Source organism: Hippopotamus amphibius, chromosome 6 (assembly GCF_030028045.1).
Source record: "Hippopotamus amphibius kiboko isolate mHipAmp2 chromosome 6, mHipAmp2.hap2, whole genome shotgun sequence".
NCBI classification, from domain to species: Eukaryota; Metazoa; Chordata; class Mammalia; order Artiodactyla; family Hippopotamidae; genus Hippopotamus; species Hippopotamus amphibius.
In genome coordinates, this window is record NC_080191.1 from 21,596,312 (window position 1) to 21,620,854 (window position 24,543).

Consider the following 24,543-nt stretch of genomic DNA (forward strand, 5'->3'; position numbering starts at 1 on the left):
GGTGATGATAACCTCATGAGGTTGTGATGAGAATTATGAATAATGGAAAGGGCTCAGCGCAGCGTCTGGCACCTCATGATACCTAAATAAATGCCAGCTATGATTTTACTTGGATCTCAACGCAAAGGCACTGAGTTGCATCAGGCCAGCCAAACCTCTCCAAACTTCAAGGGAGGGGCGGAGGATGAAGAAAGCCCAATACACTCTGCAATCAATCACTGAGAACCTAGTGTCGAGGCCCCAGCACAGTGGGAGGCACTCCTGAGAAAATCAAGCACAGTCCAGGCCGCTGCGGGACAGAACCCACAGGCAAACCCAACAGAGAGCTAAACTGTGGTGCTGGCTTTAGTGAAGAAGAGGGCTCAGGAGACAGGGGAAAGAGAAAGTGCCCAGGGAATGGGGGCTTCGGTAGAGGTGGCCACATGAGAACGTGGCCGTGTGACCCTCCGTTCTTCCTGGGGCTCCAGGCAGGGGCCAGGAGAGGCCCGGGGTGGGAGGCTGGCCGCCCACATTCCCAGCTCTTACTGTAGAGCTGGACTGTCGAGCCTTTTTTTCCCCCTCTCTCTTTATGTTCATGGTGACCAGGCCAATTTCATAGCCCTGAAATAGCCCCTCTGGCTAAAAACCTGGGCCAAGGGGGAGAAGGCAAAGCCAGTGCGAGTGAAAGCAGCCAAATCCTCCCTACAGAGAATACAAGTGGGGCCCTCATAGGATGTGCAAGGAGGAAAGGCATTAGTATCAACAACAGACACGGCTTTTCTGAACCAAAGATCCATCCAGAACCCTCTTTAGTTATGAAGCCGCAAACTCTGCAAATTATTACACCCAATATTAAATAATGTGAAGTGCTTCGACGTTACATTTACCCTGGAGAATAAAAGAGATCATGAACTATGCCAATAACAGGAAGTTGATTACATTGGGGGGGGAGGGGGCAGGGGGTAACAAGGCAGGACTAGGACAGGATATCCTGTGAAGGAAGTAAAATCAAAGCTGATCTGACCTGGAACTTTGTGGTTATTCAAACAAAACAATGATTTCAAACCCAGTGAAACTTGGCAAAGCAAAACTTCGAATTTTCACACTAGGCCAAAGGAATGACTTTGGAATTTCCCAAACATGCCTGGAGTTCAACTGTGTGTTTTCCAGTTATTCCTGGTGACACATTCTGTTGCAATTTCTCCTTTAGGTTCATAAAGTTTTAGCACTATATTTAAAAAATAAATAAATGAAAAGTAAATGGTGCAATGGATTGAGATGCTATTCCATCTGAAACGCATAATGGTGAACGGGGAGTCTGAGAAGGAAGGAGGTGGGGAGTAGGGAGGGGTGCTATCCCCCTGGGGATGTGGGTGGAGAAGGACCAAGTTTGGCCAAGGAAGACAAGAGCCCAGGGCCAGAGGCAGGTTCTGAACATGCTGCAGTCACGAGGACGGATTAGCCAGGCATGGATCCCTAGTATGGCGCGGCTGAATCCATGGAAGGAATGTTCAGGTTGAGAGGGGTGAGTGAAGTCCCAAGGAGAGCCCCAAATCGAGGACAGGAGAGGAAGGGGTAGATGGTCCATCAGCAGGTATTAAAAGCCTAATCAGGATGACTAGAGGACAGAGGGGAGCAAACCCAGCACCCGGGAGAATGGGGGATGTGGCTGGAGACAAGGCTCTGGTCCTGGAGTCTTGCAGTTGGGGAAGGACAGGCTGGCCGGTGAACTGTGGAGGGGCAAGACGCCTTACATGGAGACCAGAAAGCAGGCTGTGACATTTCTTCTACAATCTGTGGTGGAGTCAGAAGGTGAGGGGAGGAGCTCGGGCTGTTTGCCTTTCCCCATCACCCTCCTCCCAATGGTGACCAATGACAACCCAGGATAACTCTCACTTGCAACACAAAAGTAAAGAGTGAAATTAATTAGCATCTCCTAAAATTGTGGATGTTTTGTCCCTGTGCTCTCAGGAAGGAGATCTAAGACTCATCAAGAAGACTTTGCCTTGGGACTCCCCTGGCAGTCCAGTGGTTAAGACTACACGCTTCCACCGCAGCGGCACAGCTTCAATCCCTGGTCGGGGAACTAAGATCCTGCATGCTGGGCACTATGGCCCCCCTTAAAAAAAAAAAAAAAAGATGACTTTGCCTGAAGTGCCAACTGTGTGGGTGGGTGGGTGGGGGGAACTTGTGGAAGTGGCTTTCTTGGGTGGCACAGAGGAAAGGAGGAGCTCTGCTTGCTGTTCTAGAACACCAAAGTGCTGAATAATTCCAATTATCCTTCCAGCTTTCCAAGAACCACAAGGAAAGCAAAGGCAGAACAAAAACTCTGCTTCATAGCCTGAGTATGATAGACACTACATCTGTGGTCTTTTATCCAGAACAAAAGGCAAGAGAGCTGCGTGTGGAGCTCTGAAACCACTTGTATGCTGCTGCTCGGGGTGGTGAGAATTCAGACCTAAGTGAAATACGAATGTCTGGGATTTAGCTCAACACAGAAATCATCTCAAGAATTCAGTCACCCCCAGTAGGGGCAGTGGGCCTGGGTCCGTGTGACATCATATCACAAAGTCTGCTAGGCAGCAAGGACAAGAGTTTGGGTTGGAGACACTGCTTGGGAAGAGCTGGTGGTTATACTGAGGGTCTGGTTGGCAGTCATGAAGAAATGGAAGGAAGAGAGGCTGTACAGAAGACAGTAAGCACTTTGGGTTGCTTTTCCAAACCACTCCCCCTCCCCCTGCCTGTGCCTTTGGGGAGACCAGCCCCATGCTGTTGTGCACTCTCCTTCAAAACATGGGACAGTTTTCACTTGCTCTGTCTGTCTCTGATTATCAGGACGATGCAAATGCAGGAGTTCCTTTTGCTAGCAAAGCAAGACAAGGAAGCCAAGTGACATTTCTGGTGTTTGATGGCAGTCTGTGGTTCCTATTTACACACTTTAAAATCACAGAGGGTGACCATCTGCTTCCTTCTTGATGATTACTAAGAAACGTGGGTGCACAGACCAAGGACTTGCTCCGACCATTCAGAAACAACTGCCAAATTGCTTTGCTCAAGACAGCACAAAGGAGAGAGAGAGAGCGAGAGCGCCACACAGAATACAAAATGTAACTGCCCAGTACAGAGAAAGGGAAAAGGTCTTCAGAGAAGCGGGCTGTCAGTGACCTGGACTTACAGCAGGCCCGTCTGTCCCCCACCCCTCTGCCCCCAGGAGTACAGTCAGGGAGCAGCCGGACTATGGGGACGGGAGGAATGAGTCCGCCTCCTCCCTGCAGACAGTTTTGATTTTAAAAGAAAGAGTGGCGGAGGCAGGGGTGAGGGTTCTTTTCCTTTTAGTCTTTGGTTTTCCACATGTCCTTTCTCTGAGGATAACACGGTCTGCACCGCCCATCTGCCTCTCTCTGGCAGTCTGACCCGCTCCCCCGTGCTTAACCTGGCCCCGGGGCTCTGCAGTGGCTGCGCAGATAAACAAAGCATCCCTCTCGGAAAAGCCGTGGAAGCCGGGTGCACAGTGGAATACAAATGAAGGTGCTCTCTGCCTGTGACGGAAGTGTACCAAACTCGGGATCTGGGAGTTTGATTGGAACCAGACTCGGCTCAGGCATGCAGCCCTCAGCTCGGCAGGAAGGAGGGCTGGGACCTGGCCGAGGGCAGGGCGTTCTGTGGGGGAGCCCCGGGCTCTCAGGAGATCCCCCCGGGACCAGCAACCCTGACCGTGGCATGGGCTGCGTGGTCAGCTCAAACGAGCTTCCTGCTCAGGGCTTAAAACAATGGCTGCACTGGAAAGGGTTTGCTTTTCGTCAAAGGACGATTTGCTTCTCTAGCATGGGAAGAATTAGATTAAATTCAATAATTAAAAGGGTTTTTTCCCCCTCCTCCCCTGACATTTGCTGTTCAGGTCACAGCACACTGTGTGGGAATTGCAGTGCTGTTGTTGACAGAGAACAAGAAACGCATGTGCCGACAGGGCAGAGGGAGGGCATCTCACGGCGAGATCAGCCTTGATCTGCCACCGGATTACAGGGGCCTCAGAAGAGGCTGATTAATAATTCTGCAGGAGCCCTTGAGCTGGAAAGCTGGCGTTCTGAGTCTGATAATCCCCAGTCGTTGCAATACAAAGGAAGGACAGGAATTGAATTCACAGTTCTGAATTGTGAAATTCAAAATTTGAAAGAAACAGGGATCCGCGTCTTCCTGACTGTGTTTGTCAACCTAGCTGCCTGCTTGTTTGTATTAAATGGCTACTGTGCTTTTTGAATCCAAAATCTGATTATATTTAATTAGTACAGGCATCTGGGATTTCTAATACACAAAGAGTTATTAAAGTAACAAATCTTTCTAAAATATGTTCTTCATGAAAGAATGTGTTAATTTATGCAGTAACAATTTTTTAACATGAAATAATTAACATGAAAACTGCAACAATTATGAATTCTTTACAGTCTAATTTATACGTGAATTTTCCTCCAGATAGTAATCTATTCAACCTAAACCTTCAATACTGGGAATATCTGAACAGCTACATTTTTCTTCTATTTAATACATAAGCCTAAACCTACAGCAGGTTTTATACAAAGTCCTAAATGCTCCTGTTTTTACATACATTCCAAAGACCCAAAGATTAAATTGCCTTGACACTTGCTTTCTGAACAATGATCCTGTCAATAACTTAGACCTTAAAAAAAAACCTCCAAAAAAACCCAAAACACAGAGCAATTCTAAGTTCCTGTCTTTGTGATGATTCAAATCAGGGGAGGAAAGGGTTAAATAGGCAGGTCCTTCAGGTGGGAGACCCTGATGGAGGGGGTCAGGAAAGACCAAGACACGTGTGTGTGTGTGTGTGTGTGTGTGTGTGTGTGTGTGTGTGTGTGCGCGCGCGCGCGCGCGTGAGAGAGAGAGCGAGAGATGGAGCAGGAGGTATTATCACTCCACTGGATCAACAGTAGTGACGTTACTATTGCTACTGCTACTAACTAAAATTATACAACTATCAGCTCAGCATCTGCTTTGTGCTAAGTGCTTTTCGCTCATTCTCAGGGAAGCCATACAACAATTCTCTGATGTACATAACTATGATCATCCCTGTTTTCAGAGGAGGAAATAAATGCTCAGAGAGGTTAAGCAGCTCGCCCAAAGCCTCACAACTAATTAGCAGTGATGCTAATGTTCACATCAAGATAATGTGGAGGACACGCGGTTGGGGGGGTGGGGGGCAAAGGGGAAGCTGGGATGAAGTGAGAGAGTAGCATAGACATATATACACTACCAACTGTACAACAGATAGCTAGTGGGAAGTTGCTGTATAACAAAGGGAGATCAACTCGATAATGGGTGATGCCTTAGAGGGGCAGGACAGGGAGGGTGGGAGGGAGTCGCGGGAGGGAGGGGATATGGGGATATGTGTATAAATACAGCTGATTCACTTTGGTGTACCTCAAAAGCTGGTACAAGAGTATAAAGCAATTATATTCCAATAAAGAGCTTTAAAAAAAAAAGATAATTTGATTACATGGGTCATGCTCTTAACCAATCCAGTCCCTGCCATCTTTGGAAGGGGCGGTACGTTTGCGCACGCGCGTGCGTGACCATCGGTGACACTGCTGGGAACGCCCATCGGATGCTCAGAGTTGACAAGATTAAAAACAACGGTGGCAAGGAGGCAGGAACAGTTCTCAAGAGAGAAGGCAAATCTGAGAAAAAAAGGAAACTCTGCTGGAGAAGATGGTGAGTAGACCACCGGCTCCTAGCTGTGTTCAGAGGGACCCTTGGGCGTGTAGTTAATACAAAATGGTGCCTGCCCAGATAAATAAAATAAATAATGGTTGTAAAATAATGAAATAATGTATTTTTTCTCTTACAAGGTTGATTTTTCTTCACTGATGACTAATAGTTTTTTCCTTAAAAATCTTTTTTTTTTTAGGTAAGAAAATAAAGACCACTTTCAAGGAAAATTTACATCAAACAGAAAGTTCAGGTTATAAGAATGGTTTTTATATTTCACAACCCTCCAACAACTTTTACAGAGAGCCCATTTAATTCTCACACTAATTATGTGAGGTAATTATTTTTATTATCTCCATTTTACAAATGCTAAAAAATGAGGCTCAAAAAGGTTAAGTGATTTGCCTGGGGACACACCAACCTTGTAAGTGAAAGCTAGTTCAAACTCAGGCTTCTTGACTGCCAACCACAGCTTTCTCAGCCTCACCAGGCTGCTTCAGCTGCCTACAGGAAATATATATACCGGTAAGTAACATGGTGCCTGTGTACTCTATCTTTAAAGACACGGCCACAAAACCTGCTGGGTGGTACAGGCCTGCCCTAAGACCAACAATTCCACTCCTGGAATTTACCCAGGAGATAGGAGGACACGACCACTACCACAGCAGCTAAATTCATAAAGACCCCCAGTCAGAAATACCAATAGAATGGATACACGGACCTATTTGTACAATGGAGCACTACTCAGCAATGAAAAAGAAAGAACTACTGTTACATGCAGCAACGTGGATGAATCTCACCGACCTGATGAGAAAGAAACTAGACACAAGAGAGTAAGACTGCATGATTTGTTTATATGAAGTTCGGTTACATGGAAAACTAATCTCTGGTTATAGAGGTAAAACAGGGGCTACCCCTGGGAGTGGTGACTGGCTGGAAGGGGATGAGGAGGTCTTTAGGGGGCTGGCAGTGTGGGTGGTTTCAGGGGCACACACATATGTAAAAAGTCACTGAGTTGCACACTTCAGATTTATTCATTTTAGTGTATGTATATTATAGCTTAATAAAAAAAATAAGTGACCACAAAAAGCAAGTCATTGTGAAACGTAAGCCAGGTCTATCTGAGCTTGTTAGGTTTATATCAACATTAGTCAGCACAGAGCCTGCTGAAAGCTCACGAAGAAAGTGTGTCAAGAGTTCTCCTACCATCTGTGTGAGCGCTGGAGGAGCTGCTGGCTGGAGGGGCTGTGGTCAGACCTCAGGGGAAGGTACAGACGGCGTGGGGGTGAGGGGCGGTGACGTGGTGGGGAGAGCTGGGAGGTGAGGACCCGTGGCAGTGGGACCAGGTGAAGCCACCCCGACTGACCTCTCTGGGCTTGGACACCAAGCTCGGATGCACCACCACCACTACCGCAAGCTCGACACATCCCAAACCAAATTCACCCTCATTCTTTGAAAACAAGCCCTTCTTTCCAACTCACTCATTCCTGTTTTTGGCAACTTCATCCCCATGATTACCCACATCTGACCACCAGGGAATTCACTTCATCCCTCTCTCCCTTTCCCGGATGGTGTTTGAGCCTTTCCACGTGTCTACAGCCCATTCTCACATTTGCTTATTCCTCAAGAACTTAGTCTTGTCCAGGACATAACAACAAGAGTGCTTTTTGTTTACCAGTGGCTCTGTGCTGGGCACTGCGCTGAACAATATACATGTGCTGTTTCACTTAATCTTTGCAAAAATTAAAGCACAAAGCAGGTAAAGTATATTTCCACTTTACAGATAAGCAAGCTGAGGTCTGGAAAAGTTAAGAGACTTGCCCGAGGCCCCAGAGCTGGGTTTCAAATCCGGTTCTGTCTGGCTCTGTGCTCGCTGCCTGTGCTCGTGCAGTCTTTCTATCAGGACCTTCCAGCAGAGCCCTTTCATTTGAAAGGCACTCAAAGGCAAATAATTAATTTTGCCAGTACTTAGAGATCCTGACCGGACAGAATGTCACAAGGAGTTTATGACTAAAGAAGGTCTAGCTGCTGTCACTGGGGTTCATGCGGAGGTGACAGAGAATGAGCGACACCAAATAATTCCTAGTTACCTCCAGAACCCTGTTGGCAGAGGGCCACCCTCCAGGTTTTGGGCCTGGCCTTGAGCTTGTCCCTGACACGGGGCGGCTGTTGACAGTCCAGTGGGGCAGCAGGGAGGGGGAGGACGAAGGAATAGAGGAGGGGCAGTTTGACCCAGGTCCCAATTCCAGTTCTGCTGGTGCCCGGCGGGGGGAAATGCCAGCTCATCCACCCTGGGGGGTGACAGACACTTTAGTGTGCCTTAGATGGGAACCTCACAGCTGTGCTGAGAAACAACGGTCACCCACAGTCCTAAAATACCTGTGACTGGCACACACTTCTCAACACTGCCCACACTTCCATAACCAAGATGCGGCCCGGCTGTGGCCGGTGCGGAACATAAAACCCGACTTGCAGATATTCTCAGGCACATGGAGCGGCTGTCTGGAGGAGCTGACTGGTCCCCGGCAGACACTTTGGCACGAAGCACGCGTGCCTTCTGCAGAGCACACGGGCAGACACGCACCAGGCCCTTCCTGCCTCGTAAAGAGGCCTGGGCAGGACAGACCCTCGGGAGGCATTCTGTAAACAGCCGGGCTGTCCCAGGGCTGGCGAATGAAGGTCTGCCAACTCCCTCGCACGTGCCCTTTAGAGATGCCCCTTAGAAGCTTTGCCATAAAATAAAGGGGAAAAGGAGCTTAGGACAACCTCCATTTTTATTTTCTGTTCCTTTAGTCACTGTCTTGATGAGAGGCAGTCAGCGTAGCTGAAGAGGGCGGATGCGACAGGGCCAGCCACACCTGGATTCAAATCCTGCCTTTTACTAGCTGTGTGATTTCATACATGTTACTTAACCTCTCTGAGCCTGTTTCTCTCTCTCCCACTCCACTCCTCACATTTGCCCGCTCAGGCCTGGCACTGGATAGGTATGCTATAAATGCCCCTGCTCCTTCTTTTTCCTCCATTGCAGCATTTCTTTTATTTTCCTTGCAAATCCCGGGGCCCCTGTCTTGTTTCTTTCCCCCTGGTTCAGTTCTCCAGTTCATTTACTTCTCCTTACTTATCTCCTTCCAGTGTTCGGCATGGACTGGAAGATACTTGTAAAAGAGAAGAGAGAAGAAAAAAGAATTTTAAGAGGGAATGGTGGAGTATTCTATCTGGAAATTAAGCATGTGAAGCTGACCCTTTGAAGGGCGTCAGGACAGCTTCTGGCAAGATGATGGTGGAGGTGAGGAAGCCACCAGAAAGGCAGTCAGGACAGCTGGATGAAGGCAGGACTGGATGGCCAGGGCGGAGGGTGGCCATGTGGGCCACCCCACAGCCGCTCTGTGCTGTGAGGGGACAACAGTGAGGGGCTCCCGACACGCCTTCCCCTGGACGCCAGTCACCCAGGGCCACAGCTGGGGCATCTCACCCCGTGAACTAAAACCCAGCCCTGTCACCAGCACCCCTGCCAGCGTGCTTGGGCTTCTGCCTCTGTAACCTCATTTATTGATGGTTCAAGGCTGTTAACAACAAATGCTAGAGAGTCCAGAGCCCGGGAGAAGGGGAGAAATGAATCCTGAACGGCTCCCGCCAGCCCCAGAACTCCACTCACACACGGAGGGACACTGACACGACCTATCCTACCCCTTCCTAAATCAAAGATTCATGTCTCACAGCCTTCACCCCCCGCCCCTCTCCTTCTGAGTCCATGAGCTGGGATCTGACAGGTCTGCCTGAGGGTAAACTGTCTCATTTAGGGCCCGGTCTCAGACCTGGGGGCACTTCAGACCTCTCAGCTCACCTTGACTCAAAATCACGTCCACATGCCTCTCTAGACTGCGGTGCCAATCAAAGCTGCCTGTGTGCCTTTGATTAGCGATACGGCACGCCATCTGGCCCTGCGCTGGTGTGTGTGTGTGAGTGTGCACGCGTGTGTGTGAGAGAGATGCTCGTTGTGTAGGCATTTGGCTCCAGGACAAGAATTGCCACGTGTTTGGGAAATTCAAATAGCTGAGCTGTCTGACCGACATGTAATTCAGCCTTTGGACAGTATCTGTGCGAGGCAGGGTCTTAGTTTAGCATTTTCCCTCATCACTTGAGACTGCTGAGAAGGATAAAAGGAGGGAAGAATTGGCGTGAACTGAATTAAAAAAGAAGAAAAGAATGAAGAAGAATGGCAGAGGTGGCCGTGATAACCTCCAGGAGAAAGCACTGCCCTGTAATCTATTCCGGTCACTGCCCAGCCTTGCTCGGAATGACTAGGCTTTGGTTAAAAACAATGACAATGAAGGTGCCCCCCTTCCTTCCGACATGAGCATTATATTCTCCATGAAGAGGCTACATGTGACTGCAAACTGCACACTTAATTCCACACATGCATCCTTTGAGCATTATGTGCAGTTCTAGGAAGAATGGAAATAACCCTGGGAATTCCCTCCCTGGTATCTGGTGCTCTAGAAGCACCTGAAAAGCTGTCCCACTGGAGTGGCTTCTGGTTTGAGATGTATTTTATCTAGGGGCTAATTTCTATAAATCTTTGGAGGGGGCAGGATGGAGGGGGATTAAAGGAGGTGGAGCTTCTTGACAGGCTATGTTGCTCTCTTTTGTTGGCCCTCTAGGTCCACCTGCTACTCGCCTACTCCCTGCTTTGCACCCATCCGGACAGTCCATGGGCTCCTTTGACTGCTGGCTCCAGTTGGATTTGACGGGAGATCTGGAGGAGGGCTGAAGAGTAAGCTCGGCCACGAGTCCCCCAGATCCCCGCTAGCTGCCCGTCTCTGCCAGAGGTGGCCTCTCTGCTCAGCTGCCCGTTCTTAGATCTGGTGCTGTTACCAGCTCTAGGATGCTGCATCACGCCCTGCTGGTTTTCCCAAACCCTGCCTGGGCCATTGTAAATAACTCCTTTACTAAAATCTCCAATGAGCGTGCCTTCTGACTTCGATGGAGTGATGCGCTACTACTCGACGGCTCTCTTGGCCTTCCATAGCCCTCTCCCCCAAAGGCAAAGTGTCCCAAGCCTGGATGCAGGAAGGAGGGCAGCATGAGCCAGGAGGACATCAGTGGACACTCACTCACCAAAAAGCCACATCTCATCCACCTACTGAACCCACTATAGTCTCCCACCTGCAGAGCTGCCAGATTCCTGCCAGATCAAGAAGGACAAACCCAGTTGAAGAATGACATTCCAAATATTTTCTGGAGGAAGTGGGGGAGGGAGGGGGGAAGGGCCAGGCGGGATGTGATCACGAGCCTTCCTCATTCAAGTGCTCACCTTGTCTTGCTGTGTACTCATTGTCCTCGATCAACCTGGCCAATCCGAAGTCGGCGATCTTGCAAATCAGTCCATTCCCCACGAGAATGTTTGCTGACCGCAGGTCTCTATGGATATAATTCATGCGCTCGATGTATGCCATTCCCGCAGCAACCTGTGTAGACCGAGGAAGCGTATGTTACATGTGGCTCCAGGTACACATATGCCAGTAATTCTAAGGCAGGAACTGAGGTGCCACAGGGCCTACCTGTGCTGCCATGTCCACAAGGTTTGGTAACTTCAGAGCTCTTCCTTCTCCATCTTTTAAGAAATCGAGTAAACTTCCTATGAACAAAACATAAAACCATTTTGATTTCCTTTGAAAGATAAAAATTCCAGGACTTCCTAGGCGGTTAAGAATCTGCCTGCCAATGCAGGGGACACGGGTTCGAGCCCTGCTCTGGGAAGGTCCCACATGCCGCGGAGCAACTAAGCCCAAGCTCCACGACTATTGAGCCTGTGCTCTAGAGCCTGTGAGCCACAACTATTGAGCCCGTGTGCCACAACTACTGAAGCCCATGTGCCTAGAGCCCGTGTTCTGCAACAAGAGAAGCCACTACACTGAGGAAGCCTGTGCATCACAATGAGGAGTAGCCCGCGCTCGCAGCAACTAGAGGAAGCCTGTGTGCAGCAACGAAGACCCAACACAGCCACTAAATAAATAAAAATAAAATTAAATAAATTTATTAAAAAAAAAGATAAAAATTCCAGATGAAGGGCTGTATTTGGTTTTCTTATTAGAAGTAATGAGGTAATTAAATGAAATAATGCTATTAATGGAAAAAAAAAAGTTCACACAAAAAAATAGGGCAGAAAAAAAATCTATGCATTGAAAGGTAGCAGTTTTACCTTTCAGAAATAAACTATGGTGACTCCATTTCTAAGGACAATAAAAATGGGATAAAACCAGAAAAAATGGGACAATTCCCTTTATGTCATAAGGAAGAACGTGTTGAAAGGCTGCACCACTCCAATCTCATTTCCTGTCAACCCCCAACAAGAGTGAAGTGGGGAAAACAGCACCCAGCTGAGTGGTTCCCAAAACGGGGTCCTGGACCAGCAAGAATAGCAACCCTGGGGAACTAGTTAGAAGTGCAACCTCTCAGATCCCACCCCACGTCTACTGAATCAGAAACTTGGGAGTTCTGGCCCAGAAACTTGTATTTTAAGAAGCCCGTGAGGTGATTCTGATACAAAGTCAAGTTTAGAATCACTGGCCCAGCTTATTGACAGATTTTTCAATCAAGAGAAGAATATCTGAGGAATACAGGGTGGGGCAGGTAGCTCCCCACCTTAGATCACGGCCATCAGGCCTTAAAAGATACCTGAAACAAAACAGCTGGAGCTTCAGAGCCACCGTGATGACACAGCCTAAGGAGCTCAGAAGGAACACTGGGGCTGAACCAATCACGGGCAGAGGCTGGAGGCTCATGTGATCACTGGTGATTTTTTTCATGCTTTAATCACAAAGTTATTTACCAAATAACCCTGGATACAAAGGACAAACAATCTGCCAGGGAGTAATTCCAAATATATTTTAAAATAAAGCACATGGAAAGGAAAAATTACACTGGTGTCCTCTGATGTACAACGATTGCCTTTTAAAGGCTGTTTCTTGTTTGGTTCATCTATTTTTCCAAAACAAAGTGATCTTTGGCCTTATCCCCCAAAATATTGCTTTGATTAGAAAGACAAAGAGACAGAAAAAGAATGAGAATAAAATGTGCTCTTTAAAAGCATGTCTTTCTACATCTGATGTTTAAGAGAGCTGAAAAAAACAATGTTGAAAAGGAGACTAAACTTAACCTAGAGATCAGTGTCTGATATTAACTGTTCAGCCCTGAAAAAAATTTAATTTTTAACACAAGCTCTGGCATTCCAAATAACAACAAACTATCATAGCCCTCTGTATCACCCCGACACTAAAAATGAATTTCTTTAGTTATGGAGAGCAGCTGGAACTCCTAGCATGTGCAACATGCAAAGGTCCTGTACTTCACAAGGATCTGGGGAGCAAACTCAAGGTCAGGGTCTGTTCTTAAAATGTTCTCGTTAGTGAGCACACAATTTGTGCTTCCTCAGAAGAATGCCTGACTCATGGAGAAAGGAAGAAAAAAGCAAGCAGGCAACTCCATCTCCCTCCCTGAAACAAGCCTCCAGGTCCCTGTGAGGGGGAGCCCGAAAGGCCTCGCCCCACCTTTGTTCATATATTCGGTGACGATGTAGATGGGCTCCTCGGACACCACCGCGTAGAGCTGGACCAGTTTGTCATGCTTCAACTTCTTCATGATCTGTGCCTCTTCAAGGAACGATTCAGGGGACATCGTGCCTGGTTTAAGAGTCTTTATGGCTACTTTTGTGTTTCCATTCCAGGTACCTGCAGACACCCCACAATATCAAGTCAAACCAAAGATCCTCTTTTGATGGAAAAACAAAAGTTTTTTAATGAATAGCTATTTGCATAAAGTTAGATTTTAGGTTAAAAAAAAAAAATATAGTTTTTTGTTGAACAAAGACAATCGAATATAAGGACTCTGTCAAGTATTTTCAACAGGAAAAATGTGTTTACTTATGGCTATATCATGGTTTATAATTCTTTAAAATTCTTCTTTATTTTGATATATAAATATATATTTATTTATATATTTTCTGGCTCAGCCACATGATTACAAATTTGCATTGAAAGCTCTGGATACTACTTTTTTTTTCCTTCCAGTTTTACTGAGTTATAACTGATATACAGCATTCCATAAGTTTAAAGTGTAAAGCATAATGATTTGATTTATATACATCATGGAGTGATTATCACAATTAAGTTTAGTGAAATCCATTATCTCATACAGATACAAAATTAAAGAAATAGAAACGTATTTTTTTCTTGCAGTGAGAACTCAGGATTTATTCTCTAAACAATTTTCATATATAACATAGAGCAGTGTTAATTATATATATCATGCTGTACATTAGATCCCTAGTATTTTCTGGACACTTCTTGATAAGGATGACAGTTTAGGGGTTAGAACAGGACTGGCCATCCAACAGCCATCCCTTAGGCAGTAGAGTCAGTATGGAAGAAGTTAGGTTACATTCTGTTTTATGGGGTGTGCCACTTAAAAATACATGGCAACACACTGAGGATGTTTGGAAATTACCTCTAGACTTTCAGCTGTCAGCAGTGAATGAGCTGCTTGACTGAGTCCTTGAAAAGTTGAGCTAAGTGTGCTGATAAGCATTGGCAAGAAGCTCTCGGTCCACTTGCCAATACTTCAACCAGGAAAGGAAAACTCCTCAAGCTTACTGATGGTCAGCCACAAGAACAATGACTTCTATCAGATAGACTGGAAAAATTAAACAGTAGCTAGGAGGGAATAGAAATATTTAAACTTCACATGTTTAAAAAAATCTAGGAGATTCAGAGGCAAGCCTGATTTATGATCACCATTATTTACCTCATCTGTAAGATATAGGAACGGAACTGGATTATCTTTTAGGTCTCTTTAAGCACCAAAATTTAAAACAAATCTAAATTCTATGTGTATCCATTATTAGTCCTATGACTTTGAATTAAAACTATTTATAAGAGAAAGAGAAAAATCTACTAAGTTAGATTATATTGTCTTCTATTTGGAAAAGAAGGCTGGTTTGAATTAACTTCATATTTAATATACTTGAGCTTAGAACTAAAAAAATTCTATAAATTGGAGCAACTCTTGCTACCATGTTAAAAACGTGGTTCATATAGTCATAACATGCAACCTACAAAAATATAAATTATCAAAGAATAAATGGCTTAAAGAAGAGTTCATTCAAATCTTATAGAAAACTGCCCACTAAACGTAAATGGGAAATTTAACAATTTGTAAGTAGTCTAAATTTCAGAGTGTTTTAGCACCTCGGAAATTTAAATAGAATGAGACATTTCTCTCTAATAACAACCTGGTTACTTATACAGCCTTCCATCCTGATCCTGAACTATCCCAACATGATGTTTTCTGTTCAGTGGGAAACAAAATTTTAATAGCGTGTGTAATGATTTAAAATTGGTCATTATAAAGTTTGGAAATAAATTTTCCTCTAGGGTTTAATTCTTCCTGATTCTATGAGTGATTGCACTGAAATCCTCAGGACCCACAAATCCAACTATAAATTGGGTGGATGAGGGAGAGGAAGGTCATATAAACATATTTTACAATATGAGAGTTAAATTCCAGGTAGAGATGGACACAATAATGTGGACTCTGAAAAAAAAATTATAATGACAACACATTATAATAGTATATTCATACTCACATCGACCTGTCTATCTGAGTGTGTCTCTCTCTCCCTCTCCCCCTCTTTCTGTATGTAGCACTTACTGCTTGTCAGGTTCTGATCTAAGTGCTTTAAGTGTATTAAATCTTTTAATGCAGATCACACCTAAATACCTATACCCACACAAATCAACAGGTACCCACCCACATTGTTTTTAATTGAATCTAAGAGTAAAAAGCAGGATTCCATAAGCACCAACATTACCTTACTGACAGATGTTTCCGGGTATTACAAAAGCAGTGGGGAGGGCCAGTGCAGCTGGCCTGATCCACGACATGACAACCAAGCTAAGAGAGAAGTACGTGTGCCTACTGAGCACCTGCTATATGCAAGGAACTTTAAACATATTGTCCCATGTAACCCTCAAGACAATCCTATGAAGTAGGTATTATTCCAATTTTACAGATGAGGAAACTGTGGTTCAAAGAGATTAAATAAGCCCATGTTTAATCAGCTAGAAAAGATTCAAACCCAGGCCGCTGAGCAAAAAAGCCTGTGGTCTTTCTCTACTTTAGCCCATCTATAGAATCTTACCTTTCCACGTCTTAGGAAGAGGAAACACCAGATTCCTATTGTACTGGTTTCCTGTTCTGTGCGTGCCTTAATTAACCCCATGAAATAGGATAGAAGGGTACAATCTGGATGGCCTGTGCCCGTCTAGCTATCCAGGTTAAGCGTCTTGGTCCCGACGGCTGTACATGTTTTTGTTCAAAACCATCCTTTTAACTGGCTTTGAGATGCAGCCAAAACACAATGTGCCCTCTGCCTTACCAAGCCACACTTCAGCGAAACACCCCTGACCCAGCTTCTTCTCCAGAAACAAGGAATCACGTGCAACTTCCCAAGCATCTTTAGCCAATCCAGAAGTTTGTGGGGTACAACTCGATGCAATCACAGTTAAGTTAAAACACAAACCATCAGCTTTCTCTACAGGAAAGGGAATTAATAAAGAAAACACAGTCCTTATAATCCATAATCAGGCATGCACTAGAAAAGATGGGAGGTGGCGTGCCCTTCAGGGCGGGTGACACTGAGTTTGTTCCACAGATATTTGCAGTTGGAAATGCAGGCATTTGGTGCAGGCTAGAATCGTCCTTGTACCATTTACTGGTTTGTGAATTGAGGCTCATATAATAGTATCATTTGAGCCATTTGCCAATCTTAACCGGAATTCTGAAATCCAAATCAAAATTATTGGTAATTCACATTTTCTTCCTGGCCAAAAAGTCTTTATTGTCACCTTCCATCTTTGACGTTTGGGACTTCCCAAACAAGAAAGCTAATAATAAATAATTGAGTCTCAGCATACCCATCCATACTTCCCCAAACTGCCCATTTCCCAGTCTCTTGATCAATTGCAGGGATTCTCGAGGGATTTCCCAGACATCTTTGGTTTTGACAGACAGATCGGTAAGCCTTGGCATCCCTTTGTGACAGGGAACTACTAGGCGGCAGCAGAGACCTGCGGCTCTCTCTGATGGGGCAGGGACAGCGGCAGGAAAGGAAAAGAGAAGCAAACACGTGAAACAACAACACTTACAGGTGTACAAACCCAGCCAGCACACAGCGTTATTCAAAACAGTGCTACGTCAGCAGAGAACTACACACGTCTTGGAAGATTAGACACCACACACTGAAACATGTTCACTGGAAGTAGACGAGGACGTTTTAGATTTGGGTGACTGCATACCCCCAGGTCTAATATAGTCTATACATATATACAGATACAGACTGCTTTGGTTTCTGTGCTCACTAAATAAGAAAAATGTTTTCAGCCCAATGTGCTAATAACATGTCTTTTGGAACTCTGCAAACACCTCCGCTGATTTCAAAAGGCACATCTGGACCACAGAATGCCAGCACAACTGTCTTTTGTCCCTGTCTAATATCAAGGGTTTGGGGACTCTCTTTGCTATGAATATACTTAAAATTGTAACTTCAGTACAGGATTCTTATACAGAACATTAGACTGTTACAAACTAGTAAGGCTGAAGATTATACCTGGGAAGGGAAAAAAAAAAGAGGTCATATTTCTCTAGTGATTTCTTTGGCAATTTTAACTGATTATTCTACCAGTCAGATACTCTTGCTTCTTTGATATCTTCCATTAAAAAAATCTTTACAACAGTCTCCGATGTATAATTTAGGAGTCTGGTTTGAAAAGAGAGAGAATGGAAACTAAAATTTGCAGAAACTCAAGGATGTGAGAGAACTCTGTTTCCTATGAAAAACAGGAAGGAAAAAAATCATTACCGCTTTTGGGTTATTTGGAGGTTTTCTTTCCCTTTTCCTCTCTCTCTCTTTAAAGAAAAAGCTTTTTAGAATCTAGCAGTGGTAAGGGGAAATTGTCTAAATGCCAAGTTAAACATCGGTCAGGTGAGAAAAGTGACAATGGACAAGGAATCAGGGCAGTGACAAAAGCTGCAGAGTGCCTGGCTGGAGGTGGACAGAGTCCCGCCAGCCACACCCCACGGGAGGCCCCTCGAATCCAGGGAAATAAAATGTCGTGTTGTTGCCTTTTCTCCAGGAACCAGCTGCAAGTTCCTCTTTATTCCTTTCTTTTTGAAAGAATCAGGTTCTGAGACATTTAGGCAGGAAATTATTTATGTGTCAATATTTCAAAGGCATTTTATTGTGTGAGGGAGGGAAAGAGGGAAGAGGAAAAGCCAATATAAAAACAAATTCGTCTCGAGATGGATTTTTTTTGAGATTAAAAAATGTCTATTGCTCTTCATATCCCTTCTCTCCTTCCAGTTTTATGATGTTATTAAGGTGCCCTTTCCAACACAATATTTTCAAATGATCCAAACCCTGGGGACCCAGCTGATGTTCAGCTATAATGAAATATATTTAGGCATTTGAAAAATCCTTACAACATGCAGGCATTTGAGTATATCACTTAAGCTCAGGGAGATATTCTGCTCCATTTCTCCCAAGTATTTTATTAGGATCCATATAAATGAAAGTTACCCTCTGCCCCAATCAACAAATACTCCAAGTGTTATTAATGTTTTCATTTGCTCATTAGTGCCCAGGATCAATAGATAGACATTTCTTATTGCCATTTTCAAAAAACTGCTTTTTTGGTGCTAAAACATTATACACACATATTTTTAAATGAATGAGCATAGAGCAATAGTTGAGGTCAAGTCATGTACTATGTTGGGGTCTTGTCATTGTCATATATAAATGTATATATGGGTCACACAAAACACCACTGGGCTTAATGGGCTTATAGATCTCTATCCGTACATGCATATCTATACCCATTGGTGTGTACAAATGATATACTGGGATAGACCTGCTAATCTAGGAAAGAAAGCAATCATTTTAACAGCTGTACATACAACCACCTTCTTTAATAAAATGTACAAATCACACACCTAAACACCTAATAATTATATGTTTCTAGGAACAACAGATTAATGGTGATGGCTGGGTGTTAGGACAGAGACTGATCTACTGTTTAAAAGTTTAATTTAATACAATAGCTGTAACAGATCTAGGAGCTGTGGGTCATATACGTCTAAGTCTAGTCAGGAAACGGAAGTATTGGTGAGGAAGTCGAACATGATAAATGGACCGCAAAAGTCATCTAGTCATGACAATGAAATGTATGTGTGGCCATTTCTGCTACAGCGCTGAGTGGAAAGTGATGATAGAAACACAGCACCCCCTCTAGGAGGCCCTTGTACGTGTGCCCCCAGGGACCACACCCTCTTCCTTTCACAGCTTCTGAATCATATACTATAGGGGAACAGGAAGAGATAACTTCCAAGGATTTCAGGAAGATGACGAGAAAACAAACAGCTTTTAAAATTTAACCTGTTCCTTTCTACTTGGGGAACTAGAATGGCATAATCTTTTGACAAACTTATGGAACTAATAATAGCTATGGAGGAAAAAACAGTGATAGAACCCATTGAGCCAAGCGGCACCTTGAGGGGTTAGGAAAGAGAACTATTTTCCTAGCGCATCTGCATGTGTCTGTTGTACCTCCTTCCCCTTTCCCACTCTGAGCCCACCCGCTCCCTCCAGCATCCACGTGGTTAGCGGTCAGTTAGAATTCAGAGGTTACCTGAGTAATGCTGTACAAGCTGCTGAAGTGTTTCAAACTGGGCCCGGGTGGTAATATAGTATCCCCCATTGTCAAGTTTGCGAATTTTATAATGTTTGACATGGTCTCCTTTCATATCATCCCAGTCACGGATAGAAAGTGAATAGGCACCTGGGAAATGTGCAAAGCATTAGCAGCTCCAATCATTTTGAGTATCGATTATTTTTTGGATCTCATTTGAGTATTCTGATTAATAATTATCAAGAGGATACACACACATCACACACACACACACACACACACACACACACACACACACACACACACACACTCTTCCTTCATTTAGTAACATAGGAAGAAAACACTTTTTTCCTGCTAATGTCAGAAGATATTAGCAATAAGATGATTCTGCCCTTGAGAATGAAAACTCTCTGGATTTTTTCCTATGACGCTCTATTCAGTACACTTGTGCTGGTGAACCCAGCATAGACCCAGCTCCCCCAGGCAAGATGAAGGGAAGCTTGGATGCTCCCAGCTGAGATTGCTGCCCTAGTCTTGGTTACCCACAGAGCATCACGGAGGCAGGGGCGGTGTGTACTGAAGAAATCTAAGGATGGTTTCTCTAGGACTAGGCTTCTAACTCTTGCTTCACAACACTTTTCCCAGGAGCAGACAACCAGTATCTGGTAGATCAAGCTAGAAGGCCACTGCTCTTTTTTACCTTGGGCCAGCTCCTCCCGTGGGCTCTAATGAGTTGTTAAATAATGAGAAGGCCAGCAGATGGAGGAAGAGAAGTCCTCAGTTGTGGGAAAAACAAAAGAAATGCAAAAAACAACCTGTGTGACTGGCGCCTGAAGAACTAAGAGTTTCAGAAAATCCTAATTCTAAAGGACTTCTGAAAAGACTATGATCTTGCGTGCCTGGAGGAGAGAAGCGGCCCAAGCCCCCGTTTCGGGAGGAAGGTCTTGATTTTGAGCCTCTGTAGTCCTTTTGGAACTGTCTGCAGTTCTAGAGCTTGGGGGGGAAACTGAAAATAGGACTCTGCTCACAAGGCGGGGAGACTATGTGCCATTTAAAAATCCTTGTACATTAGAGATAAGCCTTTCATCCCCTCTGACTAATCCACAGATTTGAATGACAAGCCAAATTCTTCAACTCGTTATCTTACCTTTGGTGGTTTCACTCTCACGGATAAGAAAGGTACCTCTTGGGTTTCCAAAGGACAAAAGCTGTCGCTCAGCATCTTTTCGGCCGAGTTTTCCAAAGTACCACCTTTAAATGAGATCAAGGGAAGGAAACATTTTATAACGATCATTTGCAAGAACAGAACAGTGCTGGCTCCTCTGCCCGTGAACCCTCCTCACCTCCGATTCCATCCTTAGCCTCTCCCTGTGTATTTTCCCAGCCTCATCTAGTCCCCTTTCAATCTATTCCTGATTCCACCCCTAATCCATCTCTTTCACTCCTGAAAAACAATCAGATCTGAATTGCAGGTTATTTTTCTTCCCTCCAGAGATGACAAGATTAGGTGGGTTTGTGTTAAAAGTGCCACCTGCATGCACAAAAAGAAACCCAAGACCTTGTTTTGAAATGGCAACCGCAGGAGACCCTTCCCACGCACCTCTACAAGACTCTGGATTTCTGAGCATAATTACAACCCCTGGGAAATAACAAAACAGTCTTAGTGTATATAAAGATCACTAATCAAGCATTGAAACAAAGTCAGTCAGAATATGGATAAAGAACAAAGACACGGTACTTTCAGTAACTTCCTCCCTACAGGAACTCTGAAAGAAAACGGTCAAGACGACCCCTAATTTGAGATGACCACTGCCCCTGGATGCTCACGTCTCTCTTCTTCCTGTCTAGCAGGGGTGAGGACTTGGATGGGGAAACGGCATCTGCTGAGTGGCGGGGCTGTGATCTGCCCACGTGAGCTCTGGCATAGCTGCAGGGGCAGGTTACTATGCAGTCAACCAGCGCGTCTTTACAAATGACTCAGTGTCGCTGAGCGTGCATACTCTCCCTGTCATGACACTCCTGTGCCACTTTAGCAGGCATCACGTCAAGTCACCTGCTGATCTTCCTTATTCGTCTTTCGCCTCCCCCTGCACCCTCCAGCCCTAAGCACTGCCTGGCAACTGGGTAACATTTCTGCACTAGGTGCTGAGCGAGCAGCAGGTGCTCCAAGAGCCCCAGGGAGAACCTGGTAGCGTTCCATCGGAAGCTGTGCACAGGAACAATTTTTAGAAAATTTGACTGTGAAAGGATCCAGTTTCTAAAATGAAATTTCAATTCATTATGCTTGAACATAGCTATTATGTGTTCACTGTGAAATTCTTTTGTGAATGAAAGAGCCTCCCTGAAGATAAGAAAAGACATACTGCATGCCAGCTCCTCAGTGACTTTTAAAGGCACGAGATTGCGACAATCTTAACCTAGTGCTAGGTGGTAAAAAGGGAATTACACCAATTATTTGTGAGAAATGATTTTCTGGGTTTGTATGAATAACCCAATTAAAATGCAGTGTAACTATGAAGAGTGGTGAAAAGAGAACAGTTAGAACAATGGAATGTACTAAAACAATCGTACTTTAAGATAATGGTAATTAATTGCATATGTAAAACCATAGGCATTATTTTTTAAATGCTACTTTATTCTTTAAAAAAAAAGGTATTTAAAAAGCCAACCATTATAAATATAACTTAAATATGTTGTGGGTAGGTTCCCAGTGAAGCCAAAGTAATGCTACATTTTGGTAGTATCTCTTACTCTGAAAGAACACAAAGATGTTTGCAAATCTGCCCTAAAATAAGGATTCAATACGGATTCCTTTATTCACTGATGATGAAACACACTCACGGAGAGAAAAAAGCTCAGAACTACTGAGTATTTGAGAGTGGGAAACAAAACAGATCTTCTTAGAGGAAATACAGAGGAATTAAAGACAAGAGAGCATCCCATTGGGGATTTGGCTGGGGTGTGGAGTCTAATCCTCCCTGCAGTGCTTAAACAAACCCGGGGCACATTAAATATCAGAGCTGAAGCTCGGGCTCCATGCCTGACTTTTCTCGACTCTCTTTCGGGTAAGTCAGGACTGCCTCCACCGAGCAGGAGAGGCAGGTCCCCAGGGTGGGTGTCAGGAGGAAGGCCTGGCCCCACGTCGGGGAGGTCCTGCTCCACCTCTCTTCCCCTCAGTTCAGACGCTGGGGCCGCCACGCGAGCCATTCTGACAGTTCTCCACTTTGAAGTGCCCATGAGAACCCACAGGCCAGGAGGAGGCACCGTGGCTGTCCCTTCTAGAAGCCCCTCAGCTTATTGACCACCTTCCGAAACTGCTATCCATGAAGTCCTTGGGCCAACTAACTGCTAGTCACGATTTGCTATGAAAGAAATGACACATCAAAGGAAAAGACCATTTGAAATGCATCAGCACAGGATTTCCCGAGTTGTAGGACACACTGCATGTGAGTTACTCCTACCTGGGCTGTGAACAGTCTGTCTTTTCAGCACCCCTCTAACATTTCTGACTACACTGAGGGGAAAAATCTCAAGTTGATCTTTTTGTTTGTTTGTTTTGTTGTTAATTTTTATTTTTTTTATCTTTATTGGAGTATAATTGCTTTTATGATGTTGTGTTAGTTTCTGCTAAACAACAACGTGAATCAGCGATATGTATACATATATCCCCATATCCCTTCCCTCTTGAGCCTCCCTCCCACCCTCCCTATTCCATCCCTCTAGGTCATCACAAAGCACTGAGCTGATCTCCCTGTGCTCTGCAGCAGTTTCCTACTAGCTAGCTATTTTATATTTGGTAGTGTATATAAGTCAATGCTGCTTCAAGTTGATCTTTAATGATTGTTTACACTCCCCTTTCTCTCTCTCTCCGTCCCTCCCTTCTTCCCTCCCCTTCCCTCTTTTCTTCAGCTGACTGCAGGCTTGGATCCTTGGGCTGGCAATAATACATGCTCTAGCTAGAATTTCATCACATTCTTACAGTTATTTCTGTTGATGGCAAGTAATATTGGGTTTTCACTTAAGGCACGAATCTAAAGCTTCTTCTCAAAATAAATGTTTTAAAAAGTGAGCAGGCTTTAAGAAAAATGTTAAGTTAATAAGGGTACAAGTATTACACAGATGTGGCAAAAACCAGGGCATAGAGTCTGGGAGGCACAGAGCCTGGGAGGCACAGCACTGCCACATCCTCTCACCCCTTAATCGCTCTATGAACTACTTCTCCCTCTTGCACGTTAACGGCATTTACCAGGGCAACTAAACAAGTAGTTAAGTGAAAACAACAAAACAAAACATACTCTTCTGCCTGGATGGAGTCAACTGGAGCCACATAATTGCTGGGAATGTAACCTGTCTCTCCAGTTGTCAAGGAGCGCGCTTCCCACCAATCTCCTTCCCTGCAGAGAAAAAAGAGAAAAGGGAGTGACTACGTCGACCATTTCAATGTTTTGCAGTCACAGACTCCGTGTTGTAAGAGCACATCTCCTAGTCATTCTACCACCTGATTTCTCCAAACTCTGACACAGCCTTCTGTGAGGGTCAAATGGTTACAACCTGGGTCAGCTGGGAGAGGAATCCAGCTTTGTCTCTCATCTCTTGCCTTATTTATGAATTCGGAATGTAGGACCCCGGCCATGAGGGGGTTCTGGTGGGGAAGAGGGCAGTTTGCTTGGTAAGTATCTCCAACTTAGAGAGGAAGGGAATGCAGTCCCCACCTACTTAAGGAAAACAGTGTAACAATAATAACAATGTAATTATGTGAGATGAGGGATGTGTTAGCTAACCTTATTTAGCAAATATTTCACAATATACACATGTACACCCATCACACTGTACACCTTAAACTTATACAACATCGTATTTCCAATTATATCTCAGTAAAGCTGGGGAAAAAAAATAAAGCATGCACTGATTGTGTTCATTTGACTAACAGCCTCTATGTCATGTCCTGTCCTGAGGCAACCAATGTGCTGGTACCTCTGGAGAGATGCAAGCCTCTGGCTGTAGCATTATTTTGTCGGCCATTAAATGATTCAGAAGAGAGAAGAAAAGAAAAAGAGGGAGGGAGGCACAGAGAGAGACAGACAGACAGACAGACAGACAG

At 44.7% G+C, this 24,543-nt stretch overlaps 1 protein-coding gene across 5 annotated transcripts in view; it reads right to left on the reverse strand.

Annotated features, from left to right (window-relative positions):
* FYN (FYN proto-oncogene, Src family tyrosine kinase) overlaps positions 1–24,543 on the reverse strand; it is a 198,650-nt gene that overhangs the window by 19,558 nt on the left and 154,549 nt on the right. For 4 of the 5 annotated variants that reach the window (XM_057738230.1, XM_057738231.1, XM_057738233.1 and 1 more), the window contains 7 exons: positions 23,738–23,836; positions 20,590–20,693; positions 19,443–19,592; positions 16,674–16,838; positions 13,251–13,430; positions 11,262–11,338; positions 11,015–11,168 (listed from right to left, as the gene is read on the reverse strand). In XM_057738230.1, coding sequence (XP_057594213.1) covers positions 11,015–11,168; positions 11,262–11,338; positions 13,251–13,430; positions 16,674–16,838; positions 19,443–19,592; positions 20,590–20,693; positions 23,738–23,836 — 929 coding nt within the window. Of the gene's footprint in view, positions 1–11,014; positions 11,169–11,261; positions 11,339–13,250; positions 13,431–16,135; positions 16,292–16,673; positions 16,839–19,442; positions 19,593–20,589; positions 20,694–23,737; positions 23,837–24,543 lie in introns of all 5 variants that reach the window. The other variant, XM_057738235.1, reaches the window with a different exon arrangement.